This window comes from Toxorhynchites rutilus, chromosome 2 (genome assembly GCF_029784135.1).
Source record: "Toxorhynchites rutilus septentrionalis strain SRP chromosome 2, ASM2978413v1, whole genome shotgun sequence".
In the NCBI taxonomy this organism is placed as follows: Eukaryota; Metazoa; Arthropoda; class Insecta; order Diptera; family Culicidae; genus Toxorhynchites; species Toxorhynchites rutilus.
In genome coordinates, this window is record NC_073745.1 from 275,710,702 (window position 1) to 275,728,657 (window position 17,956).

Consider the following 17,956-nt stretch of genomic DNA (forward strand, 5'->3'; position numbering starts at 1 on the left):
GTTAAAAATATTTAGGGATCAATAAAAAATTACATAACGCGAATATTTTAGTTTTTGCTCTCCTCGGGTACACTATGGTATACACTGAAGAGTCTACTGCTCCGAGGTTAAAGATGGCAAAATATAGAATAACCTTTATGCCAGGTGCAAATGCTACGGGTACTCACAAATTGTCGATGTTTATATTTATATTCTTTGTGCCAAATACACCCATACCTCGCTATACGGCCGCTCTTTATACGGCATTTCGCTATAACGGCCCGCTTGAATTCAGGCACGTTTTCGATTTACGGCCTACAATGTTTCGTTATAACGGCAAAAAAAAATTGAGGATTGATTCAAAAATCACTTTTGTACAGAAGTGAAAAACTATTTTGCGAGATAATAACTTAAGCAACATACAAATTAGGTATGTATATATACACATATTCCATGTAACATGAAGTTGTTTCATTTTTGTTTATAGATTATTGTTGGTTTTTATGTACAATGCATATGTTTTATGTTTATGTTATGTAAGTATTTTAGATTTAAATGAATTTAATTTTTGATTCAAATGAAATAAAAATAAAAAGATAAAATGCATTTTGAATGATAATGAATTTGTATTAGAATGATTGATTCCTTATTCGGCTTTCCGCTTTGCGGCCGAATTTCGTGGAACGTATCTAGGTCGTAAAGCGAGGTATGGGTGTAATCGAAAATTTTACAGTAGACTGGGAATCGAACCAAAGGCCATTCTCATTTATGACAATTGTACGGCCCATCTTTACGCGGGTTACGTATATTCTTGATTTTATATATTTTTTGTGGCATTATGTTGGTACTCATGTCTTTCACTTATGCTGACATGTACGGCTATTTCGAATAATTTTTGACAACTGCTTTTCTTACACGTGTTTCGGTTCATCTTCGATTTTTGCCTATTGCAAAAATGAATCAAAAAATCTGTATCAAATTTTGTGTGAAAAAACAAAATTAGGTGCGCGAACACATTCCGAATGTTGATTGTGACATCTGGTGAACCTACCTTGGAGCGAAACAACGTTTATCGGAGTTCGAAAAAATTTCTCGGAGGGTGGAAAAAATGTAAACGACGTAAAGCGTGCCGGAAGCCCGAGCACGTCAACAACTGAAATAGAATATAAGTAATCCGTGAGTATGCAAAAATCGTGATACTTTTAGAACAGCTTTTGTAGATAGAGCGGTCCACTCTATCGCATTCCATTAAGCATTTCCATAGCCACAGCCGATTTTGCTTCAGCACTACGAAGGGATTTCTCTAGAGATAGGTAATAGGCATAAATCGAAGATGAACCAAAACACGTGTAAGAAAAGCAGTTGTCAAAAATTAACAGAACATTCAAAATACCCGTACCTGTCAGCATAAGCGAGATACATGAGTACCAACATAATGACTCAAAAAAAATCTAGAATCGAATGTACGTAGCCCTCGTATAGATATAACGCGATACGGGTTTTCATACCGTTATGAAGAGATTGGTTGTGTATGATTGAATCGAACGTACGAATGGTTGATTCCATGCTGGAACAGCGTTTCTGTAAATTTAGGAGCATGTTCAGATTTATTGGTGTAATGATGATAATATTTTGAATTATAGAGACTTTCTCAGTTAATTCACCTCTAGTTGTAAAAATGACCAGTTTGGAAAATTCAACTAAACGCTCGGTTTTGACAAAGGCCATCTGGAATGCCTTGCTGCTGCTTCCATCTGGTCGCTTGCAGGATGGCTGATAAATCGTGAATGACTTATTGGTGACTTTCCGATCGATCAATTAATTTTTTTGAATTCGAGCATTGTTTTCGGATTGTAAGTGACCTTAAAGCGAAACAATGAAGATTTTCCCAGCTCCACCGTGTTGGGAATAGGATTAGGCGATTAGAAAAAGGTTGATCTTGACGAATCGATTTTCTAAACGGCGTAGGGATCGATAAAATAAAATCGGCACCAAAGTCGACCTTTGTTGAATCGAATGCCGTTTTTCCAATTTATATACACATTTTGTTGTTGTCTTTTGTTTAAATATGGAATAAACATTCCGCATTTCTATTCAAATACCGAAGGCATTTTATTATGATTCTCAACATGAATTTGAAAGTCCAGAAAAATTGTATTTTCCAGGACATTCATCTTGTACCATCATGAAGTTATTCAATCAAATAAATTAATTGAAAATTATTACAGGAAATTCAACAACAGATATTTAACCAAAAGTTCACTGACAATAACCCCATAAAATCCAACTGTCCCTTACGTCTGGCATTTAGACGAGATCTTGGTAGTAGACCCCGTTCTTGAAAAGAACGCTGATGTCATCATCCAATTTCGACACAATTTTCACTGTCAGCCTAGTGAATGTGATGGTGTGAACATAATTTGTAACCACTTGTTTTGTAATGAACACAAAATTGCTTCTCCAAAATTTATTGCCACTAATTTGACTAATTTGAAAAGGATCCAATGTTTATGAGTATTGTCAGGTGGGTTTTGGTGACATTAAAATCAATGTTCACTGAAAAACAAATTTACAAAAAAAAACTACGAACAAAAAGATTGAAAAGAAAAGATCGATCTTCTAAATATCGATCGAAGATCGCCAAATCCTAGTTGGGAAACACATTCATTCCGATATGCATATACTGATAAGGAACAGAAGTGCCTGTATTTCCAATGTCGATTTCTCTTGGTTTAAAAGCCTGTGTTGGGAAAACTGTATTTCGCTATCACTCTGGTTGCTTTTTGTTGGTACAAAAAAATACAAACATTTTTGCGATCTATCAATAAATACTCGAGTTATAAGCATTCGAAATCATTGATTTTTTCTTACACGTGTTAAGATTTTCATTTTGGGGAAAAAGAAATGTCGTATATTGTCAATATATGGCAACACTTAAACATATCTTGTGTTGTACTTATCGCATCGGGTCATACTATACGGCTATTTAAAGACGAATCTGAGCTACAAGTGTCGTTTTGACAGTGTTGTGATTGTCCTTTTCAGTCTCAAGTTATAGCGCGTCAAAGATGGAGTCCACCAAGCAAGAAATTCGCCATATTTTACGTTTTTACTACCTCCGTTTTTACTACGATGCACTGCTGAAACGGAACGAACTCGACCCATTTTTGATGAAGATGGTGACTGGTGATGAAAAGTGGATCACGTACGACAACCTAAAGCGAAAAAATTCGTGGACGAATCGCCAAGCCCGGATTGACGGCCAGGAAGGTTTTGCTGTGTGTTTGGTGGGATTGGAAGGAAATCATCCACTATGAGCTGCTCAACTATGGCCAGACCCTCAACTCGGTTCTCTACTGTGAGCAGCTTGACCGTTTGAAGCAGGCGATTGACCAGAAGCATAATTACTGTGGATAGAGGATAGGGTGCCAATGAGTGTATGTGAAAAAATCGACTCTAAAATTTCAAAAAGTTACCCTATACAAAATGTTCACCACCTCGAAAAAACACCCTATGCCAAATATTAGCTCAATCGGACTTAAGGGAAGGTGGCGCAAAGCGGTCAAAGTTTGAGTTTTTTGGAAATCGAAAAATCACCCAAGGGGGCAGCAAAGAAAATCGGGGTTTTAGATTTTTTTTTAAGCCAAATGTCTTGAAATTGCATGAAACGTCGAGACGTCTAGTGTCATCTCGAAATTTTTTTTTATCAAAAATCGACACTCTGGGACTTGTTTTTTTTTCGGAATACGAGACGAAACGTATGGTTTTAAGTGCCAATAAAAATAGTTATCTCGATTTTTCATACGGAACTTGTTGCGAAATGTTGATTTGCACGATAATATACTCTATGCAAAATATTAGCGCATTCGAACATCATTTATTAGTGTTGCAGACGGTAAAATTTGAGTTTTTTGAAAACCGAAAAATCACCGGAAATCGGGGTTTTCAAATATTTTTTTTTATGCTAAATGTCTTAAAATTGCATGACACGTCGAGATTTACAGTTATCTAAAAAAAAATTTTCTCAAAAGCCGACTTTTCCAACGGAAAAACTACTAAGTGATTTTTTACAATTTTTTTTTTAGATGACAGTCAACAATTTTTTATTAAAACCCCGATTTCCGGTGAGTTTTCGTTTTTCAAAAAAACTCAATTTTAACGTCTGTCGCACTAATAAATGAAGTTTGAATGAGTTAATATTTTGCATAGTGTATATTATCTCACAAATCAACATTTCGCAGTAAGTTTCGAATGAAAAATAGAGATAACTATTTTTATTGGTACTCAAAACCATACGTTTCGTTTCGTATTCCGAAGACCCAGAGTGTCGATTTCTTACCGGCCGTGTCGGAACAGGAAGCTGTGACCCAGAAACAAAGTGATGGAGTATGACATTCTTACGGTGATGCGGAACGTCGCGTTTGTCATGGCGACGAGACGTATTGAACGCTGGATGGCAATGATAGGCATGCCAACAAGGCGGAATATCCGGCTAACTACAGGAAGACCTCACGATAGGGCGTCGAAATATTTTTGTAACATGGTCAATGAAATTATGTTTCATGAGAAAATTGTCCCATTAAATTATCTTTTGTTTATTTTTTTTTCATCACCATCCCGAAATTGTCAATTTTTTTCAATGCAAGCGTTATATCTAATTTAAAAAAACTATTTTCAGTTTAATGATTATTTTTTAGTGAAAAATGTCAGCTGTTATGTCGTGTCCATATTTCGGAACAGTAGATTACCTGGAATAGCAGAAAGAGCAACTTCTGACGCTGAAAACGATCGGCGATGATGCCAAACAGAGGCTTCACCAGCATGCCAACGATTGGCAACACGGTATAAATGGTGCCCACAATAACCGTCGAGAAGCCCAACTGTCGAACCAACGTGGGCATGAAAGGCACTACCGGAGCCGTTCCTGCAAAGCAAACACGAGAAATGAAACAAACATTTAATTAATCTTTTGCCATCTAAACGCTATCGGTGTAACAGGTAATGCAGTTATGAGGATTTCCAAAAGATAATGAAATGCGCGCGAATAGCTCTACACTACTACGCTACATTTCGATGCATTTTCGCTTATCTTGCATTTATCGACTGCAGAATACGCCTAGAAATGTAAAAACACAGTGCTGTTCATTCACCTATCAAGTATCAGCGGACTTCAAATATTGTACATTGATCAGACATAAATTGGAAACAATAATGATGAAAATAAGTATTGTTTCAGCGGAAGGGTGAGACAATTCGACATCATGAATGTAATTTTGCTGATAACGCAAAATAGCAGAAAATTGACTAGCAAGATGATAACCGTGGTGTTAGTACAGAGTACACGGACGTAAAGACGTACATACGTAGAAGGAGACAGTATCTGGTACGAGTGGTCTATTTTTTTGGGATTAAAAACGGTAATGATGTGGAGACAAGACAAATCGAATGTTGATTTACACATTGAGCCCCGACCGAGCTGGGGGCCGACATTGATTATTGAACGGAATGTTCTATTGAACATTCATTCCTGGTCTTTTTAATATTAAAATGGCCTTCTTTGAGAGTTTCACGATTCTGCACTTCATTCCTTATCAGATGACATTTACAGTTTCGATCTATTTTGTTGGATTTCGTTCTCCGCTGTCCACTAAACTGATAGCCGATGTAACTGTGGAATGTAGTGATGCATCCATGTTCAATTTATTGTCACGTATCAGCAGTGAAATATGCACATAAGCTGTTTTTCTAAGTGACTACGGAGCTGAGAACCAACTTGTGTTCTCGAAACAGAACATGATGTGAATTTTTGGAAGGAATAGACGCATGGTAGTGAGAAGGAGTCAAGTATGGCCACATGTAAAAAAAACTTCCCAACCAAAGAACCAAACAACTCAGGCGTTCTCTTTACCGGATTTGCAATATGTGATGTAGCATTATCGTGCAATAAAATCACTTTGTGTTGCCTTTCTAAGTAGTCTGGTCGTTTCCTAAAGCTCAATTTAAATTGATCCTTTGTGATCGATATTCAATATCAAAGGTTTCGCCAACTTTGAGTAGCTCATAGTAGATTCTGGTTTGTGCAACAGATGTTGAAGGTTCCCCTGTACCTACCCAAGGCATTTGACGCTTAGGATTCTCGAAATAAATTCACTTTTCATCGCCAGACACAATCCGATAGAAAAATCAAATAAAAATCAAAAAGTTATTCCAAAAATGATTTTTTTCAAAAATTCATAAGTAGTTCAAGTCATATCAAATTCATTGTTTTCGTCATTATTGATTACGAAAATGGAGAAGAAAAACTCTTGACTTTATGTGGCTGTAAATTACATATTTTCCAAGGTGCTGTTGCCACGATCGCAGTAAACTTGCCGATGTAGTCCTAACGAAAACGAATAGTGTGTTCGATAGCGTGTCTGATATAAACAAAGTGTAAAAGTGTCTGATATAAACATACGAAAACATGTTTTTGTCACTATAGTAATTTGCGAACAGCAGTGGTTTGAATAGAACGTGTTTTGTAGTGCGCGTCGGAAATCATGTGTGACGTAGAACATCATTAAGGGTGCCAAATCAGAAAACAGGTCACATTTTTATATGAAATAAAGTTAACGTTAATAACTATTTTTGCCGCGAACGGATTTTGGCGATTTTTATACTAAACGAATCGGAAATTCTTTAAGATTTGTTTAATATGCTATACATTCGAATCCCCTGGTTTGTGAATGGTTAAAATTCATGAAAACTTTAAGCGTTTCCATTTTCCCATACATTGGTTCTGTCCATTTGTGTGCTTTCCCGAACAGAGCTGTCAATAACGAGCAACGAAGGGGAAATCGTAGGATTTAAAGTCTCTGTGAACAAAGGAAAAGAAGAAGAATGAAGGGGAACACTTGCCTAGAGTATAAACAGTGGATCTCGCTGAGGCAAACTTTTATTCGGCATCGGACTGTTGAGCAATCCAGATTACTTTGCTTTCGCTGCGCTTCGATCTAAGATTGGACTCCACCAGTGGTAATCCAACTTGGATATCGTCGTGTGGTTTTTCGGTTCGTTTTTCGCGTTATTCATATCGTGTGTTTTTCTTTCCGCGTCATAAATTAGACGCATCTCGCGATGTGTGATGAACAAGAAGAAGAGGAAGGCAGCCTCCCCTCAGGCCCTGCAAAAAACGAACGCATTGCCAGCGGCAATAAAATTTCGAGGCAAGCGTCATCTAATGATGCACGCGATGTTGGTGCAGTGAAAAGCGCTCGCACTGAACCGAGCCTTCGCGAGTGTGACCGCATCGAACAACAGCGAAGTAGGCGATTTCGGCGCGTCGGTCGAAAACGTAAACGCCGTTACCCAGGCAGCAACTAAAATCAAGCTCCCCCCGCTAGTGGTGAAGGCGATCGCTCTTGACAAACTCATTAGCGAATTCGCATCGATGGGGGTTACAGCAGAGAACAAGCTGTGTGATTCAGTCTTTTTCCAAGCAGGGCTTCGTTGGTGCCTTTGACATTGCATCAATGAATAAAACTGACGTTATGGCGAAGCAGGCGTTAAGGTTGTGCACCAAAAAATTATTTGGGGAATACCAGGCATCTTGAATGTCTTACTGGAATGTTATAAGTTATTTGGGTTCGCGTGCCTGTCGCATAACTGCCTTCAACTAGGATTGCATTTGCGCTAATCTTGATCATAATGAAGCAATGCTACTGTTTTTGAGGTTGTTGATATATACAAAAAGAGTTTATTTTGCTTGTTTAGTCACCAAGAAGAAAGTAAATGTCGTTCTGGAATTTTGTATGTGATTACGTTTCGCTTGCCAGTAGCAAAACTTCCTCCACAAAAGGTGACAGCTGTGCTTATCTCGAGCATGAGAAAGTATTGCAACTTTTTTCGAGGCCAGTAATATTAACAGAAGCGTTTCTTTTGAGAATAGTGCAAAGTGATGAGAAGTGTTTATATTCCTAGTAGGTTCAAGCCACCAATGTATGACTCTGTATGCATGCTATGGCGAACGCTTGTTCGGTGCTTGGTTTACGTTATACGAACGATGTCTAGAGGTGCGATTCCACTGAGGCAATACTAAATAACATGTAGCATGATATTTGATACTTGCAAGTGTTGTCATTGTTGTTGTTTCCGTGCGGTGCCAAATGTAGTTATGAGATGTGGAATAATGGTGCTGGTGCAACATGTATATAATCGACTGTAGCCGAACACTATTCCGGTGCCTATGTCAATTGCGAAAAAGGCCACCGGAATGGCGTTTGAGGTGAATTTTCAATGCATTGACATGAAATAAACTGCGACATAAGATCCGCTAATGTATCGTTCTGCGAGGGCAAGAATTCTAGAATGAAAAAAACCATTTCAGAGATTATTCTACTATGCAGTTGTTTCTACAATTTTACAGCATTATAGAATAATATCCGAAGGTATAAACGAGCAACTTACATAAAATAAGAGCGTAGTTCTATCCTATATATTTTTTCTATACCCCAAGATCAAATCCGTGTTGAAAGGTAACCGATTTCAGTCCGTTGAAGAGGCGAAGGAAAACGCGACGTGGCTTATGAACGCCATCCCAAAAGAAGAGTTTCAGCACTGCTTCGAACAATGGAAAAAACGTATGGAAAGGTATGTGATGAGCCAAGGGGAGTATATTGAAGGGGAGCATATCGTTGTACCGTAATTTTTAAAATATGACCCTTTTTCGCAACCAGTCTCGTTATTTAATAGCCATACCTCGTACATCTCGAATATCGTGTTAATCTTCCGGATCATGACTTTGTTTTGGCTGATAAACATTAGCTTATTCCATGTTTTATCGTAGGATGCAAAATAAAGCTAGGGCGCATTAGACATGATGAAGCAATTGGATACAGTGATTTAACGTATGTTGCACTTCGTTCAAGGCACTGTTCTTCGAACTCATGGACTCAATTCTAAAAGGGAGTGCGAGTTGCCTTAGTTCGTGAATTATTCGGTACCAGCAAACGTTGGTAAACGTTGTTCTGCCATATAAATTAATTCTATTGAATATTTTGGTTGTTAAATAAAAAATAACTAATGTATCGTAAGTGTTTTTGAATGTTTTCACGATCTATAAAATTAATCGAATGTGATCAATAAAGTAGAACAAATGAAACGATTTGAACGAAAGTGTGATGCAGAGCAATTCAGAAATAGCCCCCCCTTAGAGAGGGGGTGGAGAGTCTAACCACCATAGAAACATTCATTGCACCCTAAAACCTCCACATGCCAAATTTGGTTTTATTTGCTTAATCAATTCTCGAGTAATGCAGAAATTTGTGTTTCATTTGTATGGCAGACCCCCCTAAGAGAGGGAGGTGGAGAGTCTAACCACCATAGAAACATTTATTGCACCCTAAAACCTCAATATGCCTAATTTGGTTTGATTTGCTTGTTTAATTCCCGAGTAATGTAGAAATTTGTGTTTTATTTGTATGGCAGCCCCCCCTTAGAGAGGGGGAGGGGTCTCAAACTATCACAAAAACCTTTCCTGGCCCCCAAAACCCCTACATACCAATTTTCATGTTGATCGGTTCAGTAGTTTCCGAGTCCATAAGAATCAGACAGACAGACATTTTTATATATAGATTCGGAAATCATCCAGCCAGTAATCATAATTACTGTGGATTGAGGACCAGACGAGAACCCTCGTTATATAAAGTTGGTAGATATGGAGATTCATCATTTTAATGAATTTAATCTTGATGCAACATGGGTTGCTACAAAAGTTCCAGAACGCAATGTTTCAACCGAGTTGAACGTTAGATGGCTCCTCTTTCCCAGGAGTTAGCAGGTTTTAAACTTTCTCATCATCATTTCGAATCTCACTTGGATAAAAAAAAGCTCCAAACAATGGAAATCCACATTTTTAGCGTTACGTAATTTGTGTACCACACTTAACGGGTTCTCAGTACAGACGAAGCGGAGAAATTTTTCTTTGGAGAGAGAAGGCAAATTCGTGTTGACGACATTGAGCTTCGTATCACGAGTTTGGGAGTTAGATGGTAGCATTTACCAAAAAAAATTGTTATATTTACTAATTATTTATCGCAGTGCAGGTATTTCTCAGACCGAGCCGTGTCGTATCGGATAATATAAAACTACCTTTATATAGCAAAAACGCGATCGGCCGGTTAAAATGTCGCACAGGTTCACAGTTGGCGGTGAGCGTTAATGAACGTTAATAAAACAATCGCTACTAGAAAAAAAAACAATACAATCTCGTAAGTCGTAACTTTATGGCACACTTGACCATAATGGTTAGGTCATCGTAAAATAAAAAGGAAACTCACCTGCATTGAACAGAAAATAGTGCGCCTTCATGGGCAGCAACTTCTTGTTAATCTCTAGATTTCCCATCGTTGCACCTAATCCGCCCAAAGCAGTATCAATACACTGTTCTTAGTGATAAACAAGTGCTCACCGCACAACGAGCACTGCTATCACACTTGTAAACACTGTGCTTATCAGATCACCATAATTAACGCAACTATCCGCACTTCGTTCTATTTCTATTGTGATAATGAATGTGAGAAACTTACGGTATGCACTAAACTGCACATTAAAACATTTTCGGAAGAATACCGAAAGCTAGCACATGGAAAACACAAGAAGTAGGGCACACAACTATATTGAAAACCCATTAAGCCGGTACACGAGCAAATCTTCCGTCGAACCACAACACAAGCACTCACGAGAACATCTTTCCTGCTACTAATGACAATTCTCCTCTTTCTCTGGTTCTTCGATTTTGCTCATCAATGAGTATTATTGGTAGGTGTGGCATTATATTATGTTTCATCATGATTTTTGTTATTTAAAATTCTAGACAAAATTATACTATTGATCGTTCACCATTGAAAAAAATCATAAGTGAGTATATTGATAATTCATAAATTTTTTATCGAATTATTAACCTTCCCGGTGGACACACCGCTTAGTAACTAGAGATGGGCAAACCGTTCACGAACGGTACGAACAAACTAGTTCGCCGAAAAGAGTGAACGAACGGTCGTTCTTTTTCAAAGAACGGTAATTCTCCCCACGAACTGATTGCGAGCGAACGGTTTGTGAACGAACTGATTCCGAAAGAACGGTTTGCGAGTGAACTGTTTGAGAGTGAACTGATGGAGAGTGAACTGCTTGTGAACGAACTGTTTGCGAGTGAACTGTATGGGAAAGAACTGATTGAGAGTGAACTGTTTGGGAACGAACTGTTTGGGAACGAACTGTTTGAGAACGAAGTGTTTGCGGGCGAACGAGTACAGCTGAACTGATTTGCGCTGGACGGAATGGACAAATATAACGAGAACGTTTGTAAGGAAAATTGAACGATATCGTCATGATGAGCAAAATGCATCTAACGCAGGGTTTGTTTCGTTAATGTATACTCAATTTTGTGTTAAAAATTAAATTAGATTTTCGTAGTTTTAAAAGCAAAACTATATATTTCCAATAACATGTATTCTTTCAATTCCGCGTAACATTCATATATTTCCTAATTATCAGAAAAAAATCTGGGGGAAGCTGGGGCGATTCATGAATTAGGTAAACATAAAATCTTATAGTGAGGGCAAAGTTTTTTCGTTGCTTTCAATTCATTGTTTGGCCTATTGCGTATACGTGTTATCGTGATTGTTTGTATGATTTATTGTTAGTGAAAATCGCTGCTGATTTTTCCCCTGAATGAACATTATGAAATATGATCTTACATGGAACCTGTGTGTTGTCCAAAAAGAGAATATGAAAAATTGCACATATTTTGTGCACATCAAATTATTACATAAACTTTTGCCGACCGACAAACATATTTTCACATACAGTTTGCGACTTATCTTTCCCCACAAAATTTCAAAAATAGAAATCTCATACGTACACTATCCAATCCAACGATATCAATTAATAGCTGTCTATTGATGTTAGGTTCCAGCTAACATTCTATGTTGTTCTTAATACCGCTGAACGAAAGAGCGAAAGAAAGGTTCAAAAGAACTGATTCACTTAGATGAACGGTTAATGAGTGAACCGTTCATCAAAGTGAACTGTTTTGCCCATCTCTATTAGTAACGATCAAAGAGAGAACGTGGAACTGTCAATTTTTCCACTCGCCGGTTGTTTATTTTGCAATCGTAAATGAGCGCTCGTTTCATGATGAACCCCATGAACCCATTGCACAATGGTCCAGGAGATGCATTTAATTGGAAATTAGCATTTAGAGCTTGACAGTTATTCTATAGACAAAAACTGTCTTAGACAAAATTGTTACTCATGGTAGAGCGCTTGTTGTTATGTTGTTAAAAATAGGGTGACCAAAATTGCGGATGAAATAAAAAATCTAACTTTCTTATCTTTATAGATAGAGGTAAATATAGTTCGACAATGTTGTAGCTCCAATTATTTGAGACATCTTTGTAGAACAAAGTTTTTCTCTATAACCGATATAGCGCCTTTTTTCTAAGTTACGTTAGGGTCACCATGAAAAAAACTGTTTTTTTGCTCTAACTTTTATATTTCGAATTTTACATGCAAACTGTCTTGGAAAGACTTTTAGAGCTTACTAATACAAACATTTTCCGATGCAGAACTTGTCAATATCTCAACTTTACTCGATGTTATTTATATTTCTTCCCAAAAAACACGCTCTTTTCATTTGTTTGTCATTCTTTCTGGGGCAAACATAAAAAATGTTTGTTGACGGAATTTGAAAAAATATACAATATGTGATTTTCAAAACTATTATTTTTTGTGTTTGAGTAAATTAAAATTGAAATCATGAGTTTTTCGATGAAAACCCATCAATAAGTTTGAGCAGGATTAGAATATTGACATGTTCTGCATCGCAAAATGTTGGTATTAATAAGCTCTAAAAGTTGTACAAAGACCATTTTGATGTAGAGTTTTAAATATAAAAGTTAGAGTAAAAAAAGACGAGTGGGTAATGTCGGGGACATAACCGGAGTGACGTAGGACTATACAAAGCGGACAGCTTTTGTTAAATATATATTTTAAATATATTGTTTTATTTTCTTCTCCTACGTGAATACCTACCTATCTACCTGAAAAATGGATTAGTTTACTGTTTACTCTTTATGAATATGTTGATGGTTCTGAAAAGAACCTTTGATGTTGTGTTTTTGTTATCACTCGATATTCCCATCTTGTTCGGTTAAACCTTCCTGTTTAGCTATTGCGTTTGCCACTCGCCACAGCTTTCACAGTTGGAAAATTTCTTCCCATCCAGCTTGTGACATGTTGTTCAGTAAATTACATTTAATGCGACGTGCCGGAGAAACACTTTGCCACTCACTGAAACTAATTGTTGCCTTGATGAGCGCCGAACCGAAGCTGCTCTGTTCTTGATGCGGGTTTTCTGATTATCGTGAGCAGCTTTGCAAGCCAACTCGAGCACTCCGACGGCCGAAGCTCTATAATCCCTGTTAGGTATACTGGTGCTCCGGCACTAATCCGTTCGGCCTAGTTACCCTTGCGGAGCAATCAGTGAATGCGACCAACAGGGAACTGGAGACCTGTACGGTTCGAGTGAGACTTTGCCTTTCCCTTAACTTGTCCTCCTTTGTTACGTCCACGATGCCGATGCCGTACAACCACACGGGTTTACGGTTTGAAAGAAAATAAGATATTTTTTTGTGGTCCGCGTGTTTTATACTATAGCGGTACACACTCACAGGATAGAGACAAATCGGCAGACTCAGCCAGAGGGGCGAGTCAAACGAGACGAATGAATGAGCGTTAAAAGGAAGCGATGGCAAAAAAATACATTCATTACGATTTGTTCGCTCGTTGGATTCACATGCAGGCTAAAATGGGTCCTTTTCAGGATCACAAAATTATCTTCAATCTTTAGTTTATTGTTTGTTATCACTCGATATCCCCATCTTGTTCGGCTAAACCTTTCTGTTTAGCGATTGCATTTGCCACTCGCCACAGCTTTCACAGTTGGAAAATTTCTTCCCATCCAGCTTGTGACATATTTTACAGTAAATTACATTCAATGGCACGTCGCATTACCACCACTCAGTATCGGATTGGAGGTAATTTTAACCTGTAATTGAACATTTGCGATGACAGTGGTACAGTGTCGACTTTCAATGTGGGGTCATAATTTGGATCTCTTTGTTTACAAAAATGTCCAACTAAATAAGTCGCATTACATGTCCGTCCAATTAGCTAAATGTCGAACTAAATTACTGTAAATTACTGTACTTTCAATCTGGAAACAATTTAATAATTGGTGAAAATTGAATAATCAGGAAAGTCCCCAACTATCAATAAGCTCAGAACAACTGCCAAATTCACATACTCATCAGATCCTGGCAAACAAATTATGAAAAAATGTTTTATTATTTTTTTGGATAATGTTTTAGAAAGCATTGAACTGTATTTCCTAAACTCTTTTTTGGAAGGTTTAATGGCCCTGAAAAGCGCCTTGTTTTATGGAAAGGTTCCAATTTAGTAAAATTTGTACTTGTGGTTTTGAAAAAAACCATTTCGAACGCCCTCGATGCCGCCTTGTTCTGGATTTGCCACCAAAGCAGTTTGTATAAAGAACAAACTTTTTTCATCTGCTACCTGCTGCCGCCGTTTTGCGATTGTGTTTGCCACTCGCCACAACTGCCTGTTGTCTTGATGTCCACCGAACCGAATGTGTTCTGTTCCGAATGTGGGTTTTCTTATCGTCGCGAGCAGCTTTGCCAGCTAACTCGATCACTTCGGCGGCCGAAACTATATAACGCCGGCTAGGTGGACTGGTGCACTAGTACTAACGCGCTCGGCCTAGCAACCCCTGCGGGGAACTCCAGATCAACACGGTTTGAGCGGGATTTTGCCTTTCCCTTCACTTTTCCTCCTTTACCATGTCCAGACATGGCTGCTTGGGTTGGTTTGTTGATGGGTTGTGATGCGAACCGATGTGGTGTACGGTTTGAATGAGAATGATCGTTACGGCAGCGGAGCGGGGATTTTTAAGCTGACTGGCTGGCTCGAGAATTACGCATGTGTGAGACTGCGACCAATGTTTCGTTTATTTTTTTTCTTTTTCCTTTCCAATCGTGCTTCATTCTATTTCGCTGCTGCTCTGGTTGCCCGTTTTGGTCGGTACGATTTGAGGAGCACAAAATGGACCAATCAAAAATGGGCACATAGTGCATTTGGACAATGCTTGATATTTCACAATTATTCAATTATTTATCTCAAGAAAAATGAAATGTTATTCGTTATGATAGATGCGTAGATATATTTCCTATCAATTGATGCAAAAACCTTTGCGATCTATTGAGAAATGCTCGAGTTATAAGCGTTCCAAATCTTGCATTTTTTCCTACTTGTTCAGTGCCTAGATTTCCATTTCACCCCCTATATCTTCCGGTTAGACGTAGTCCTACGTCAAAAAACCGTTTCTCCATAGTTACTCTAATGCAACTCAGATAGAAAGCGCTAAAAACAACTTTGTGGGAGGTATTTATTGTTTAGACAAAGTTGTCACATATGATAGAGCGCTCATTTTTTTATTATTAAAAATAGGGTGACCAAAATTGTCGATGGAATGAAAACTAACTTTTCTATCTTTATAGATAGAGATAAACATAGTTCAACAATGTTGTAGCCCCAGTTATTTTAAACAACTTTGTAGAACAAAGCGTTTTTTCTATCTTTTAAAATAATCGATTTAGCGCTTTTTTCGAAGTTGCATTAAGGTGACCATGAAAAACGTGTTTTTTCTGCTTTAACTTTTATATTTAAAATTCTACATCATACATATATACATACTTCGTAAGACTTTTAGAGCTTATCGATACCAACATTTTGCGATGCAGAACTTGTCTATATCTCAATCCTACTTAAAGTTATTGATGGTTTTTCACCCAAAAACTCATGATTTCAATTTTAATTTACTTAAACACAAAAAATAACATAGTTTTGAAAATCACACATAATGCAGAGTGAAATACGCTCTTTCAAATGCCATCAATAAACTTTCTTTACGTTTGCCCCAGAAAGAATGACAAAAAATTGAAGAGAGCGTATTTTTTGGGAAGAAATATCAATAACATTGAGTGAAGTTTAGATATCGACAAGTTCTGCATCGAAAATTGTTTATATTAGTAAGCTATTAAAGTCTTTCCAAGACAGTTTGCATGTAGAATTTGAAATATAAAAGTTAGAGCGAAAAAAATAGTTTTTTTCATGGTGATGGTAACTTAGACAACGATTATTTTAAGAGATAGAGAAAAACTTTGTTGTACAAAGATGTCTCAAATAACTGGGACTACAACATTGTCGAACTATTTTTACCTCTATCTCTAAAGATAAGAAAGTTATTTTTTTTATTTCATCGACAATTTTGGTCACCCTATTTTTGATAACATAAAAATAAGCGCTCTATTATATGTAAAAACTTTGTCTAAGACAGTTTTTGTCTAGAGAATAACTGTCAAGCTCTAAATGCTAAATTCCACTTAAATACATCTCCTGGATCATTGTGCATTGTATGTTATGCAACGAAATAGGATAGCAAACTGCTTCGCGCGTACTGAAATTATGGTTCAATTTAACCCACTGTGAAAAAATGACCTTAAATTCGGATGAGTGACATAAATCCAGCAAGGATCGAGTTCATGCAGTTCAAGCCTAAACACTCGAAGTCATCGGGAGTTAGGTTTGACGGAATAATCATTTCATTAATACGAATCCAACTGGTACCCAACGAAAATTTGCGTATTGCAACCGATGTACGACGTATATTTGTTTGAAGTGTGATGTGGGTTTGCACCCTTCGGAGTGCTTTTTCCGGTACCATACTCAGTGATACTGAATCCGATACACTGCCGTTCTACGCATGACTGTACTATGTTCTATACAATCCCTATGAACCGTGGGACAATTATGCGTAGAATAGCAGTACACGAAAGTGCTAATAAATCATGAAAATGGTTGTTGAAGTTGATTTTTATGAATTAAAACCGTTTTGTTCGATATTCAAATGATTTCCATTTTTGATACTGTATCGGCTCAGCGTATGAAATTTCATACGTCAGATATCTCAACTTCCAAAAAACTCCAAACCAAAACATTGCGTTTCCCGCTGGTTGAAAAAAAAGCTCTCGTAAAGTGCGATTCATATACAACATCCACGTTACGTTCACGTTCCGTCCAGTCACGTTGCGTCAATTATTCTTCCAAGCAGTTGTTATGCAAACATTCACATTCACCGGTAACGGCAACTTCGACTTGCCGTTGCTGGTGTATGTGAATGCTTCAATAGGAATTGCATGGAAGAATAATTGACGCAACGTGACGTGACGGAACGTGAACGTGACGTGGATGTTGTATGTGAATCACACTTAAATGTGCCCATCGTCCGATGTGTGGAAAACTTTTTGGAAATTTTAAGGGCTATTTATAAAGTTTTTTTTTTGAATTTTAAGAGCATATGTTTTCGAGAAAAATTAATTTTAATTTTCAAAATATTGTTTTTCAATGAATATTTTTTCGAAAAAAATCTTCGATAATTTTTTATGAAAACCAAAATAATTTCCTACATTTCATTTTTTGACTAAAATTTTGTAGGTCTGATAGATTTTTTTTTAATTTTGAGTTTTTTCAACTTTTTTTCGGACAATCTTAACCTAAAAACTATAAGATCTACAAAAAGTTGTTAAGAGAATGAACTGTAGGAAATTACTTAGGTTTTCATTAAAAATTATCAAACATTTTTTTGGAAAAAAATTTAATTGAAAAGAGAAATATTTTGGAAATTAAAATTCAATTCGAAAACATGCTTTAAAAATTCTTAAAAAATAGATATAAATAACTCTTAAAATTTCCAACAAGTTTTCCATACATCGGACGATAGGCACATTTACATGGAAAGAGTTGTTCGAACCACAACTTTTTCATTTTTTTTGCTTTGAAAAAATAGTATTGATGTTTAATT

The 17,956-nt window shown here is 37.1% G+C and overlaps 1 protein-coding gene across 3 annotated transcripts in view; it reads right to left on the bottom strand.

Moving 5' to 3' along the window:
• Positions 1–10,705, bottom strand: part of LOC129764303 (major facilitator superfamily domain-containing protein 6) — a 36,275-nt gene extending 25,570 nt beyond the window's left edge. For 2 of the 3 annotated variants that reach the window (XM_055763263.1, XM_055763261.1), the window contains exons 1-2: positions 10,296–10,705; positions 4,728–4,903 (exon numbers count right to left, since the gene is read on the bottom strand). In XM_055763263.1, the coding sequence (XP_055619238.1) occupies positions 4,728–4,903; positions 10,296–10,362 (243 nt within the window). In that variant the 5' untranslated portion in view covers positions 10,363–10,705. The remainder of the gene's footprint in view (positions 1–4,727; positions 4,904–10,295) is intronic. The other variant, XM_055763262.1, reaches the window with a different exon arrangement.
• Between the last annotated feature and the right edge of the window lie 7,251 nt (positions 10,706–17,956).